At 34.4% G+C, this 13891-nt stretch overlaps 1 protein-coding gene across 1 annotated transcript; it reads left to right on the forward strand.

Moving 5' to 3' along the window:
* The first annotated feature begins 586 nt into the window (after window positions 1–586).
* Window positions 587–10752, forward strand: LOC121729473 (protein obstructor-E-like). Its single transcript, XM_042117996.1, has 7 exons — window positions 587–724; window positions 4421–4507; window positions 7878–7991; window positions 8379–8443; window positions 9338–9476; window positions 10118–10331; window positions 10662–10752. Exons 1-7 carry the CDS (start codon window positions 685–687, stop codon window positions 10717–10719), a joined length of 717 nt encoding a protein of 238 aa, XP_041973930.1. The 5' UTR covers window positions 587–684; the 3' UTR covers window positions 10720–10752.
* The last annotated feature ends 3139 nt before the right edge of the window (window positions 10753–13891 follow it).

Below are 13891 nucleotides of genomic sequence, written 5' to 3' on the forward strand. Positions count from 1 at the left end.
GTTCGAGGCGACATGAGATTTATCGACTTACCCTCAGGCGTAAGTATATTTCGATGATCGTAGATTTTTTACCGGCTTAAACATTCTCTGTATATGATAAAACGTTCGATGAAAAAGGGTGAGAGCTTTTAGATATTGGGGAATAGTATATCTGAAAGCTCTAACTTAAAAAGGTGCAGTCAAAATTCTTCTAAATCATTACTTTCAAAGTAAAGAAATTACAAAATATACTCTTAAGACAAGAAAGAAGGTTGCGACAAAACAAATACCACGAGTTTTCTTACGTAAATATTTAGAGAGATTTCATGATACTTTTACAATCCCTTTTAAGTACTATATTCGCACTAACTGTCATTATTACTACCAATAGGGACAAACTCGGAGAGTTGGAAAAAGCGACGTCTAATTTTACGACTCTTTGTCTATATTTGGAAGAATTGACATGTTACATAAATCTACACAAACGTGGGAAGTCACAATAGAAAGATTTTTAATTCGCGAAACATTCTCTTCACAAAGAAATGCTTTCACCGTAATATTTCGCATGTATCATATCGGCGACACTGTGAGTTCAGACAACCGAGCAGCAACCACAGGCAATACGGCGCAACCTTCGCCCGGAGCCGCACGTGTCCAGTTCGTTAGCATATATACCGCAACCACACAACCACTTGCACTCTCATCATGAGGACTCTGATACTAGCATTCGCTGCTTGCAGCTTAGGTGAGTACTTATATTCTATTGCTAACAAATTTTAAGTCACATCTTAAAAAAAGTAAATTCCAAATTCGAAAATTTTCAAAAATAGAAAGGTGAAATAGCGTCAAAATATATTTTTTTAATTTAAAGGATGTTACCTATGAAACTACCCCTATTGGTACTTAAATTAATTTAAAAAACTCGGTTTCAAAAATCATTTATACTAGGCAAAATAGAGAGCCAAAACAAATAAAACATCAAACGTGCATTATTAACTTTATTCAAAAGTACAATGCAATGCAAAATTTTCACTTTATTGTGTACTTTAGTGTTGAAAGTGACAGCAAGTAACCAAGGACGCCTCGAAAATTCCACCGGGTTGTGGCACCGCATAATGCACGTTTGTACTGGTGGTTGCAAAACCTAATTGCCACAACCATCACTCTTCCTGGTTGCAGGCAACCTTAATTTAAATCTTCTTTATATTTCCCTGTTAGGAAAGTGGTTAAAGGTTGACAGCTTAGTATATTTTTACCTGATTGTTCAACGCATAGGAGGGTACTGTATTATTTACTGCCGCAAACAGAGAAAAATATTAACTACTTAAGTGTAATTAAATGAAGACTTTCACTTAAGTTCCATACATTATCTGTCAAACTCTTCATTAAATTGATGTTTAATCATAATTAAATGTCTCTGAGCACGACAGTCAGCAATCGTATAAATAAAATTAATGTATGTATATTCTTTCGTTAGGGACACATAATATCAAAATATTTACAATACAATACTTTCAAGACACAATTTAAAATTAAAATGTCTCTAACCTTTGGAATTTATGTAATTTCAATTACAAAGCCCCGCGTTCCGTTTGATGTTAAAAACGATCAAAACGCTTTTTAACATCAAACGGGGCCGTGGCATTAGGCCGTGGTATATTATGTCGAATGCCAAAAATGAAATTTATTAACTATCGGATGTAATTCGACTAAACTACTGAAGGTACTCAGACGACTTCTTGAAGCAGATCGTTGATATTTTGATTAGCTTAATATGAGCTTAATGGTTTCGAAAGCTTATTGTAATCAGTGAAAGCTCTGAATGATCTAATAAGTGCAATGGACTAACGTGAGTAGCTTATGTAATGATTTAATCATCTAATCGTGATCACACTGTAAAGTGTCAAAGCAGATGATCGCCCTGATAGAATAGAAATAGGCAACCAAATAATGGCTTAATATATTATGTAATCCACACTTAATATTATAAATCCGAAAGTGTGTATGTCTGTCACCTCTTTAAGCCCAAACAACTGAACCGATTTTGCTGAACTTTTGTATGTAGATACTTTGAGTCCACGGAAAGAACATATAGGATACTCGTTATCCCGGAAAAATGTACGGTGCCGCGATGAACGAATTTTGCAGGTGTCATTTAGTACATAATTAGGTACGTAGTTCAATTTAATAGGTATTTAATTCACTTACTAACTAATAAATAACTGCAGAAATGTGTATGTTTTTCTGACCTTCCATGTACCGAAATAGATGAAATTTGATATGGAATCACTTAATCATTGTGAAAAGACATAAGTTTTTATCGTGAAAAAATTACAGTTTCCGTGTCAACCAAGTTCCGTGTTCTCCAAGTTATGGGTTCAAACTTAGGATAGAATAATTACTAGTCAATGAACTCTTTATCTTGTTACATATTCTTTGAGTGCGATCAGGCGCTTACCTTGCTCGTTTGTATTGTAAAAGGTAAGTCATGCTGTAATTTGTAAGTGTAGCATGCATACTTAGTTTCTTAACGTTTTGCAAGGGCAATTCTACTATTGACTGTTGTCACGGAATATCGAAACCTATTCGGAATGGTGTCAAGTAGATCGTGTGTAAGTAGCGTAAAATAGGCCGGATTCGGCAATAGCCATTTTCCGTCATTTAAGCGTCGATCACACGATTCTATTTTCATGTTTTTGCTGCTCTCGAGAAAAAGTTTTAAATGTAACTAAAATTAAAAAGTTTGATAACTTAAAAAAAACAGGATGTAATCAAATCGTTAAAATTATATTGTACTCCATAGCTGACCTTTTTGCATTTCTGGAATAGTGCTTCAATAATAAACAAATTTTTAAATTATTTAATAATAACTAGGAAATAGGAATTTGATAGGTCTAACTCATCAACCATGTGGCTTGATAATAATAATAATATCTATGGACGCTTCACACCACGTCAGTCTGGCCCCGTGCTAAGTACCTAAAGGACTTGTGTTACAGGTACCAGACAACGGAAATATATTTAATACTTTTATACTATACATATATTTAAGATTTTTTATTACATCATACACATATTTAATACAGATCCAGACCCGAGAACTTTGAAAACTCTTTGTTCCGTCGGCGGGATTCGAACCCGCGACCTCCGGCTTGAGCTACCGACGCGCTCACCACTGAGCCACAGAGGTTGTCACTATAAATCAACACTACAAACACACAACGTGGCTATATTTAGTAATCACTCGTTTGTTAAGTAATGCCGTAAGTGTTGATTGATCGTACATAAATATTTGAATTTAGTTAAAGCTGTAATTATTTGATAATGGGAGTAAAAAAATTAGGAACAAGTTACGTTACAATTATTACTAACGAGTAAAAAATGTGAACTGGCGTAAGACAATAATTAAAAGAAAATTCCTTTAAGCCGTTACGCAAAGACAACTTATTAAATTCTTTTGTTAATAGCCATGTTTTAAAAATAATGATGTATTTTGTCATCGGTAATTAAAAAATATATTTTACTACAGAAATTATTAGTAAAAAGAGAAGGAAAGAAGATTCTTTAGTGTTTAGAGATACAGTGGAACTCAAAAAATCTGTCTTCATACCCATACAAATTGCCGATCCGGGCATTCGTATGGGTATGAAGAAGGCATTTTTTTTTTGAGTTCCCAGCATTGTTCTCATACAAAAAAGCAACTTCTGTCGCCCATGAACACTCGCAGCATCAGAAGAGCTGCAGGTGCGTTGCCGGCCTTTTAGGGGGTAATAGGGGAGGGTAGGGAAGGGAATAGGGGAGAGTACGGAAGGGAATAGGGGAGGGTAGGGAAGGAAAAGGGTAGGGGATTGGGCCTCCGGTAAACTCACTCACTCGGCGAAACACAGCGGAAGCGCTGTTTCACGCCGGTTTTCTGTGAGGACGTGGTATTTCTCCGGTCGAGCCGACCCATTCGTGCCGAAGCATGGCTCTCCCACGTCAAAACTTCGTACGAAAGACGCTTGTGCGGCAGTGGCATTATAATCACAACGCATGCTTTGATTTGCGTAACTCCGCGCAACGCATCGTAGCACCTTGTAGCGCACCGTCGGCCGGCGTAGCTCAAAGTGAAAAAGCGTAGCACATCAATTTTTTTTTTTTGACATTTTAATAGATGTTGCTTACAACTTCGATAAGCCGAAATTCGGGAACCCTGCTTATTTTCGATACAAAATTATTCTATCCCGAAACTATAACAAAATATTCTTATGGGTTTATAAACCAAGTTTGGCGTTTTAAACATATTATTATTTTATACTTTAACAAAAAGGCAGACAGACACAGTCATTTTCGGATTTATAATATTATTATTAATGCTATTATAAATTAAATTAATGTTAATTATGAATTGTTATATTTTATTCAAAAACATAGTCTAATATACCCAATTGTTTGTTTTCAGTTGCGAGTCAAGACTTCAAATGTCCAGAGAAGAGCGGATATTATCCAGACCCATACCAATGTGACCTTTATTACAAATGCACCAAAGGTCAGTATCGTGTATGAAAGGTCAACGCGTTCCTAGCTGACATGCCTCTAAAATGTCACTTACCTTCAATGCAACTCGAAAGTTCTAACCGCCTTTAATATTTAGACATAAGTGCTATTGTACAATCACTAAGGGTCGGAACACAAATACACGAAGCGACGCCGCGTCATGGTACCACATGGTTTTTATGTGTCCCGGCTCTAATACTAAAATAGACTCATAGACCATTCGCGTTTAGAAGACAGTTAATAAAATATGAAATGTAATATGTATGAAAAATAGCTTAATGTGGCCGGTATTTATGCGTTTTTTTATTTATTTCACTGTCCTAGCTTAGCGCGAATACACTATAGAATAATACATTTTTTCCAATAATGCACCAAAAATCTTAATCGATTGTTATTCGTTCGTCTTATGAGTTATTTATTTCACTGTTCTAATAGCGTGGATAAACGTTCCCAGTGGCTTCGCCCGCGTGAATTAGATATTTCACAGACAAATTAGTCCACAAAAAATAGCATATGATCCTTCACGTGGTCTACTTCTTATCAGTTATCTGTGCCAAATAACAGAAAAATTGCTCCAGTAGTTCGTGAGGTAAGCCCTTTCAAATAATTTTCCCCGTTTTTTTCCACATTTTCCTCTATTTATTCGCTCCTATTAATCTTAGCGTGATAAAATATATCCTATAGCCTTCCTTGATAAATGGGCTATCTAACACTGAAAGAATTTTTCAAATCGGACCAGTTATTCTTGAGATTAGCGCTTTCAAACAAACAAACAAACAAACAAACAAACTCTTCCGCTTTATAATATTATTAGTAAGTATAGATTTTCGTACAAATATAATTATTGTGCACCATTCATTCTTTTAAAATACGTCGTTTTTAAATGTGGAATAAATTAATAAAGTAAATAAAGTCCTATACTGTTTCTCTAACCTGACTTATATAATGTTTACATCAAAAGACACTTATAAACAACTACATAAATTAATATTACTCTGTAGATAAAGACACTAATGCTTAAATTATTACAAGTTATGCAACTAACGCGAACACGCGGTTCCTGTTAGAAACTATAACCTTAATTTACTGAAGATTTATACGATTATTGTTATTATCGTTAATTTTAAAATTGTATATTTTTAAAATGAACGATTGTATTTTTATACTTATTCACGTTCAAGAAAGTTTTAATATATATAAATACAAGCTGGTAAATTAAATAGCTGGTTAATATAGATTTTTTTTCTATATTTACCAGCTTGTATTATAATTTTATAATAACGTTATTTTGGGTATGAAAAATAAATGTTTGGATGATTCTCAGATTACCCCAGATACACGCAGCATAGTTTCACTCGGAAAAGTGCCGAAATAAACTCAAAATCAAATAATGTTCAAAAGGAATGTGTCACTTAAGAGGATTCCACACCGCCGTTTTTCCATACAAACGTTGTCCCCTGTTTCCTCTCTGGATAATGCCGGTAGAGTTATGATTTTTTTCCTGAATATCTATGGCTACTATTAGCATGTCCCTATGTTTTCCTTTTTTTCATAATTTTATTATTAAAAAAGATAATAACGTCCAAAAACCCAAAAAAATGGCCAGATTTTCCTCTGTGTTCAAACACCCAGAAAACAAAACTGGCTAAAATATACAAAAAAAATAAAACATAGGAACACAGCTCAAGCCTTGCTTTAATTCTTAATGAAAAAAGTACTTAAATCGGTTAAGTTTTGGAGAAGGAATCAGCGGACAACGAATCGAAGATTTTCTGTTCTTTTATTAGAACTTTTGTCGTGTTGTCTCTATCGCGCTCTGCGGTGGGAGACTTGAGATTGGTGAGACAGCAATACATTTTCAAATACCTATTTTCAATTTCTCTCGCCCCTGGTGTATCCCCTTAATAGGATAAAATATAACTGCAATGTTTTCACGTTAGACGGCACCACCAGCACAGATAGTAAAAAAAAAGTTTTGTTCGACGTTTCTATCAATATCTGATTTCGGTTGGATTATTCACTGTCTATTATGCTAGTAGCGCCCTCTGCTTCGAACACTGCGTAAAATCTCAATGCTATTTCACTCACAATTACATGATACGAGATTAACTTGAGATTGTTCATACTGCGAATTGAACATCTTATATTCGGAAACTGTCTACATGACTTTACTATTCATACCATATTTTCGTTAAAAGTAACCTTTCTAAAATGTAAATAATGACAGACCAAGTTTACTAATATATCTTTCATGGAATTTTCCATTACACAATTTATAGGATAAGCTTTATTTAGCGGAAAGTTACTAAATTTTACGCAAAACGGCGATAAATAACTACTTAAAGTAGTTATTCATCGCTATTTTGCGTAAAATTAAGACATAAGGATAAATTTGCGGCTATACTTGAGTTATTAGAAAATGTAAAATATGAATCGCGAAATTAATTACATTATTCGTATGTTTTTGCTATCAAATGCTGTTAAAATCCACAAACATTTACATACTATAAAATTAGACCTCATTAGGGTCAATGCAGACCACAACGCGACGAATAGATGCATTTTCCAAATTTGTACGTATCAATTCAATAAAAATTTAGAAAAGCATCTTGCAATCTGAATTGAGCCACGCTCAAAACAACGCGTATAGGCAAGGCGTAAGCGAAAACGGGTTGAATACTAAATTTGCAATTTCTTACGCAAGTACATTTTTAGAAACGCAGCGAAAGCAAAGATTTATTGGGCGTTACTAGTGAATTGTAGAAACTATCTACAGTGTTGTTATTTTCAAATTTTTTTTAATTTTACCCCGATAGAAAACAATGGCTGAATCTGGGTTCTAAAATGTGCCAAACGAATGTTAATTTAACAATTTAATTGGTTTTCGTTTGTCTTTGGGAATGGGCTAATAATGGTATAGATTTTTTGATATTAACAGAATATTTATCGTACTCTCGTAAGCGTCAGATAATAATTGAAATAAAAAAAACTAACTAACTAAAAAAATGCATTAAAAAACCAAACATACCTATATAACCATTTTTACCGCTTATTCCATAATTTTTACCGCTCGTTCCATCATTTTTACCGCTCATTCAGTTATTGGACTGCTCAATTATTTTTAGAATTGACATTGTATGATAAAAGAACCGACTTGATTTTAATTACTGTTCATGTTTTACTGTCGCAATAATTAATCAACCGCTATTAAATTAAATAACTGCTCAATATTTTTTTCAACTGATCATAATAACATCTAGAATAATTAAATAACAGCACGAAAAATTACTTCCTTTTATAAAACTATATATAAATATGTTTTATCCTACCGTCGTATATAATTTGTGTATGCAAATTTTCAGGTGAAGCCGAGGAGCGACTATGTCCTGATGGCTTAGTTTTCGCTGACGAAAACCCCAGCAAGGAGCACTGCGATATCCCCTCCAACGTCGACTGCGGGGACAGGAAAGAACTGCGTAAGTACAATGTACTAATTAGAGAAGTTGATTACGAGGCAGATGGCAGACCTACGTCATTTGGTCGGGTTATGTCAATTCAGTATTAGTCGTGGTCTGACGGGTGGGTTTAATGTAACGCGACCAAATGACGTAGGTCCGTCATCTGCCTATGATTCAACTTCTCTGATAGAACATACTTAGTTTATTGAAATAAGGGATGATGATGGGTTAATTTATATTGTTGTATAGTTTTGGAGAAAATTTTATAATAATATCTAGTAATCATTTGATTTTTTTTGTGTTGTTTTGTGTTTTAACAAACCATAAATACTATAATTTTTGTATCTCGTGTATGTGATTACTGATTAAGTATGTGATACTTATAGAACACATTTTAAATTCCAGAGGAGCCCAAACCATCGAAAGGCTGCCCGAGACAAAATGGATACTTCAGACATCCAGACCCACAGGTAAAATTCGTTAAAAACACTTAATTTAGTTTTTTTCTAAGTTAAAGTAATGACAATGATGACAAATGAAAGTTATGTATCATACGCATAAAATAACAATCCATGAGTCATCTTGTGAGTTGTGAAGATACTAATGTTTGGTCAATTTCAAACTGACATTAATAAATTAACACTTTGTCCTTAAAAAATAAACAAGGCACCAACCGAATAACTTACTTTCAAAAAACTTTTTGAAGACAGCTACAATTTATTTACTGTCATTAACTGTTTATTAAATTGCAATAATTTATTGATTGTAGTTTGGCAATCATATTTCAATCATCACAAAAAAAATAAAGTTATCATGTTTTTATACTTACGAAAAAATTAATTATCTTAAAAAAAAATAAGAATATGTTATCAAAGAAGTTGATTCCTAGGCAGGCAGGCCAACCTACGTACTTTTGTGGAGTCAATGTTAGCTAATCAAAATCAAAAATATTTATGGACTTTTTCCACATAAAAAGTAGATATAGTTATAATGTCGTGGCTTGCTTTACATAGCCCGACCAAATAATGAACGATAATAAAATTTCTCTAAGGGCAATTAAACCCAGTAATGTAAATTATATTCCACAACTAGATGTCCTGCAGATGAACTTCGTGTCACCTGTAAACCTTCCCTGGAGTTTCACGATTCATTTGAGACGAAAATCAGCAAAATAGGTTCAGCCATTCTCGAGTAAGCGAGACTTACAAAATTAAGAATTCATTTTTAATTATATAGATTCGAAAAATAGAAAGTATAATATTCAATAATTTAACCCAAAAATGTAAATTATAATCAAGAATTTAACCTAAAACGTAAATTATATTCGAGAATTTAACCCTTAAAATATGTAAATGATATTCCAGGCGTGCGACAAGTTCTACTACTGTGCGGACGGCACGCCCAACGAGATCCCGTGCCCGCCTGGCCTGTACTTCGACGAGGACTCCTCCAACTGCGACTGGAAGGAGCTAGTGGCGAGGCAGTGCGATAAGATCACCAAGGGTAAACATTTAAATACCTTGTATGTTACTAAAACGGGAACGAGATACTATTACTGACACTTGGTCAGCTGTCCGTTCTAATCTATGGTTGCTGCTTGGTTGCTTGAAAATCTAAAATTCAATCTGATAAGTAGAATTCGTACAATAATAATAAATAAATTAAATAAATTGTTTATTGCACGCAGAAAGGTGGTTACATAACAATTTAAAGAACACATTATAAAATTAATACATTGAATATCTTATAATTTGCGCAGCCCCTACACTAAGAAAATCTTGTGTTGTGGCATAAATAAACATAATAATATAAACATAATTATTATATCTCGTATTTCTAAAAGGGTTACAAGATGAGAAACTTCTTACTAAATATTTTAAATTTAAATTGCCTTTGTGACCATTTACAGCATTTAGGCCCATTTGCGCCAGTCTGAGTTAAAGTAGACCTTGGGCTAAATATCATGTTACTTCTTTCGTATTTACTCGTGTCCGTATGTCAAAAAAAACATAGCATTAAAAACCAAGGGTTTACTTTTAATCATATTGGAGCATTAGAAGGCTTTACGAGGGTTTTTTTATCATGTGTATTAAATTCTTTCAACTTCGACATACGATGAAATAACCCATGTCTTTTCCCCCCAGACGTCCTAGACGATGGTTTCTCTTGCCCCGAAGGCGAGGTAACGGGACCCAACGGCCGCGCCCTGCCCCACCCCACTTACCCCCACCCCGAGGACTGCCAGAAGTTTTACATCTGCCGCAACGGCGTCCAGCCGCAGAAGGGCAGCTGCCCATCCGGGAAAGTCTACAATGAGGACACCTTCATGTGCGACGAGCCGGAGAAAGTGCCTGGATGGTAAGGATGGATGAAGGGTGCAAAGGATTGACCTTGAATTCGTGTAGAGAGAGGGAGAAAAAAATGCTTTGTAACCAGCTGTGCTGCCGGTTAACTTCTCGGATTTATTTGGCAGAAAGTGCTAGGCAATTTTCTATTAATCCTCCTGCATAATAAACTGTACTACAAAGCAAAGTTTTAACTATAAATATAATCGGAACTTTAATTCTACCAAGTTTTTTTAAATATACGATGGGTCTTTGTAGTATTAAATAGTTGTTAGATGTCTTAAATTTTAAATTTACGTGATTGATAATAATAATAATTAATAATGATTTTCTTTATTTGCAGTGAAAACTACTTTGAAGGACAGCCGCTGGAGAAGAGCAAAGTTCCTAAGAAGGCGTAATTGTATTTAATAATTTAGAATAAATATTATTTAAAATTTAATTTCACTTTTATTTACTTGACTCCTAAAACAATATTGCTCTTTGACATAATATTGTGATGGGCCAATCACACCACGATCAACTGAAAGATAATAGAGTTAGCTTCGAACTCGATCAAGCATGCTTTTTATTTTAAGAAGGTATGATTATATGAGTATCATATAATCATACCTTCTTAAATCAAAAATCTTTAATCACGCTTACTTTAAACAAGACTAGCTCTACTGAGCCTTGAGGTAGTATTAAATTTATCTTAACAAAAAAATTTAAAGAAGCCGAATTTTGAAATGAAGAAATTTTGCCAAAGAGAAAGCTAATTATTATCGAATCTAAATTGTATTAAAACGAGATTAAAATTGATAAGTTATCTTAAATCTCAGACATTCAGTCTAAGCCTAACTGTTGCTGTGATAGGAACAATCTAGTCACGAACAAGCCCCTTCCAGTTGCGTAACTCTGTAACGAACTGGAAGTACAGTGGCTGTGTCCATATACGGAGTTCCACTTACATACAGACCGACAAGCGTTATGTGACGATTTGACGAACTGGTCACATGTCCGCAAGAAATGTGGAATATAATAAACTAGATGACGCCCGCAACTCTGTTGCTCGTTTATCGCGCGGGAACCGTAAATTTCTTCGGGATAAAAAGCTCATATGTCCTTCCTCGGGACTCAAAGTATCTCCATACCGAATTTCAGCAAAATCGGTTCAGCGGTTTGGGCGTGAAGTGGTAACAGACAGACAGACCGACAGACAGACGGACAGACAGACACACTTTCTCATTTATAATATTAGTATGGAAGTATGGATTACACGTATAATATATTTTTTATATATTTTTATCCTTTCCGAGACTAAGCGTATCAAGTACAACATTTAATAAACACCGATTCAGTCGCTAAAGCGTGCAGAAGTACATACTAGACACAGCGACTGATCGACATACACTATACACTATTCGCAATACGACGTCTACATAATATTATCAAACAAAGTCGCTTTTTTCCCTCATGTCCCCTTTAATGTTTAAAAATACGCAACGGATTTTGATGCGGTTTTCTTTATAGATAGAGTGATTAATGAGGACGGTTTATAAGTATAATAATGTTCATTAAGAGGATACACCAGGGGCTAGAGAAATGAAAAAAAAGCACGTGTAATATCTATAGCTGTCTCCCTTACCTCAAGCCTATACCGCAGAACGCGATAGAGACAACTGCAGAAAATCCAGAAAATCAACGATTCGTTGTCCCCTGATTCCTTCTCCAAAACTTAACCGATTTAAGTACTTTTTTCATTAAAGATTAAAAAAAGGCTTGATCTGTGTTCCTATGTTTTGCTTTTTTTGTATAATTTAGCCAAATCTGTTTTCTGGACGTTTGAACACAGCGGAAAATCTGGCCATTTTTTTGGGTTTTTGAACGTTCATATCTTATTTAATAACTAAATTATGAAAAAAAAAAGAAAACACAGGGACATCGTATTAGTGGCCATCATATTCAGGAAAAAAATTATAACTCTACTAGCATTATCCAGGGAGGAAACAGGGGACAACGTTTGTATGGAAGAAAGGGCGGTGTGGACTCCTCTTAAATAGTGGAGAAATACTGTTATTGTTGGGGTTTCTAATGTGATGTCGTAAATAATTACATTTTTTTCCGCTTACATTGCAAATGCAGACTGAACCCTACGAGATTTATCAAAATAATGTACTAGGTATTGTACACGTTGAAAAGGTCTACAGAAAACTCCGCGATAGTATATTATGTCAATCTCTAATGGATATCCTACAATAACATTTTTTGTCATAATATACTTTTTACGACAAATAATGACTAATTTTCGAAGCAATTTTAATAAATACAGCATTAATCCTTATCCAATTAAATACCTTAAATACATTGTTGATTTAATGTAGATCTATATGGCCCTTTACAGCTTAAGATTTAAATGAATATTTTCGAAGATATTACAGATTTAAAAATTGCGGGACGTAGCTTTTGCGGCGGTACCGACCAATGCGGGCCACGGGTAGTAATAATGAATATTATAAATCAAAACTGCTGAATCGATTTTAATCATTTTTTCAGTGGCTATATATTTTATACCCGTGCGAAGACGTGGCGGGTCGCTAGTTTATAGATAAATCTTTACATACGCAAGTGCGTTGCCGTTGCTTTAAAGATAACCTATTTAACTTGCTAATTTTTGAGTTATGAGCGAAGAAAATCACTTCCCTTAATACGATCGGTTTGACTCCTTTTATACCCTTCTGTTTTTATAAAAATCTTAACACACTAATCTCAACTCATACATTTAGCAGTGTATGCCTTTGAAGTTCTAATCACATTTACGACCATAACTTTATTAAAATTAAATCGTTCGTTTGTTTACTAAAGCCAGGCTCTACCTTTTAGTCTGTACGACAATCTATATATTACGAAGAATTATGGGGATTTTATAATGTTATGTAGATTCTGAGCAGTCCACCGATGATGATCAATAGAATTTGTGAAACTTCGCTACATCGATCGATTGTGTGTAATCGGGTATTTGCTATTCTTATTTGAAGAAGTTATTAGGTACAAGTTACAACTTAAAGACAACGATTTATATTTTTTATAACTTCGTACTTATTTCTTTACAACAAATAAACTAAACAAACTCAAATTATTTATTATTAGGCTTAAAGTTAAACAGGCAACGTTTAGCAATGGAGCAATGAGCAGCTTTGTGTATTGATTTAACTGTAGTTTTTACAGTTAAATCAACCCACAAAGCACACAGTAGTCAGTCAGTCTGTCGAAAATCAGTAGTCGTGTCATGACAGCTAAAATGTACCATTCATCTCGTGCAGTACCGCGGCATATTAGCGCCCCGGCCACGCGAGACATATGGACGATTTCGTAATAAGTGACTTGAACTCGTCCTGTATTCATAGTCTGGACTTGGTTGTAAAAGGAACATATTTTATGTGGCGGTTTAAATAACGTAGAGTTGTAATTTCTATATTAAGAGCCTGGAGAGAGAAAATACACTTTTTCTGCTATAGTAAGAACCGTGAGAGAGAAAAGACACTTCTTGATACTGAACACACAAAACTGAGAATATTCATTTTGAATAAGGTT

This window comes from Aricia agestis, chromosome 8 (assembly GCF_905147365.1).
Source record: "Aricia agestis chromosome 8, ilAriAges1.1, whole genome shotgun sequence".
NCBI lineage: Eukaryota > Metazoa > Arthropoda > Insecta > Lepidoptera > Lycaenidae > Aricia > Aricia agestis.

Excerpts from the sequence above, each read along its gene's own strand:
- LOC121729473 (XM_042117996.1), top strand. The coding sequence starts at position 685 with ATGAGGACTCTGATACTAGCATTCGCTGCTTGCAGCTTAG. Across the intron at positions 725-4,420 it reads ATTCGCTGCTTGCAGCTTAG|TTGCGAGTCAAGACTTCAAA; the intron begins GTGAGTACTTAT and ends GTTTGTTTTCAG. Across the intron at positions 4,508-7,877 it reads TTATTACAAATGCACCAAAG|GTGAAGCCGAGGAGCGACTA; the intron begins GTCAGTATCGTG and ends GCAAATTTTCAG.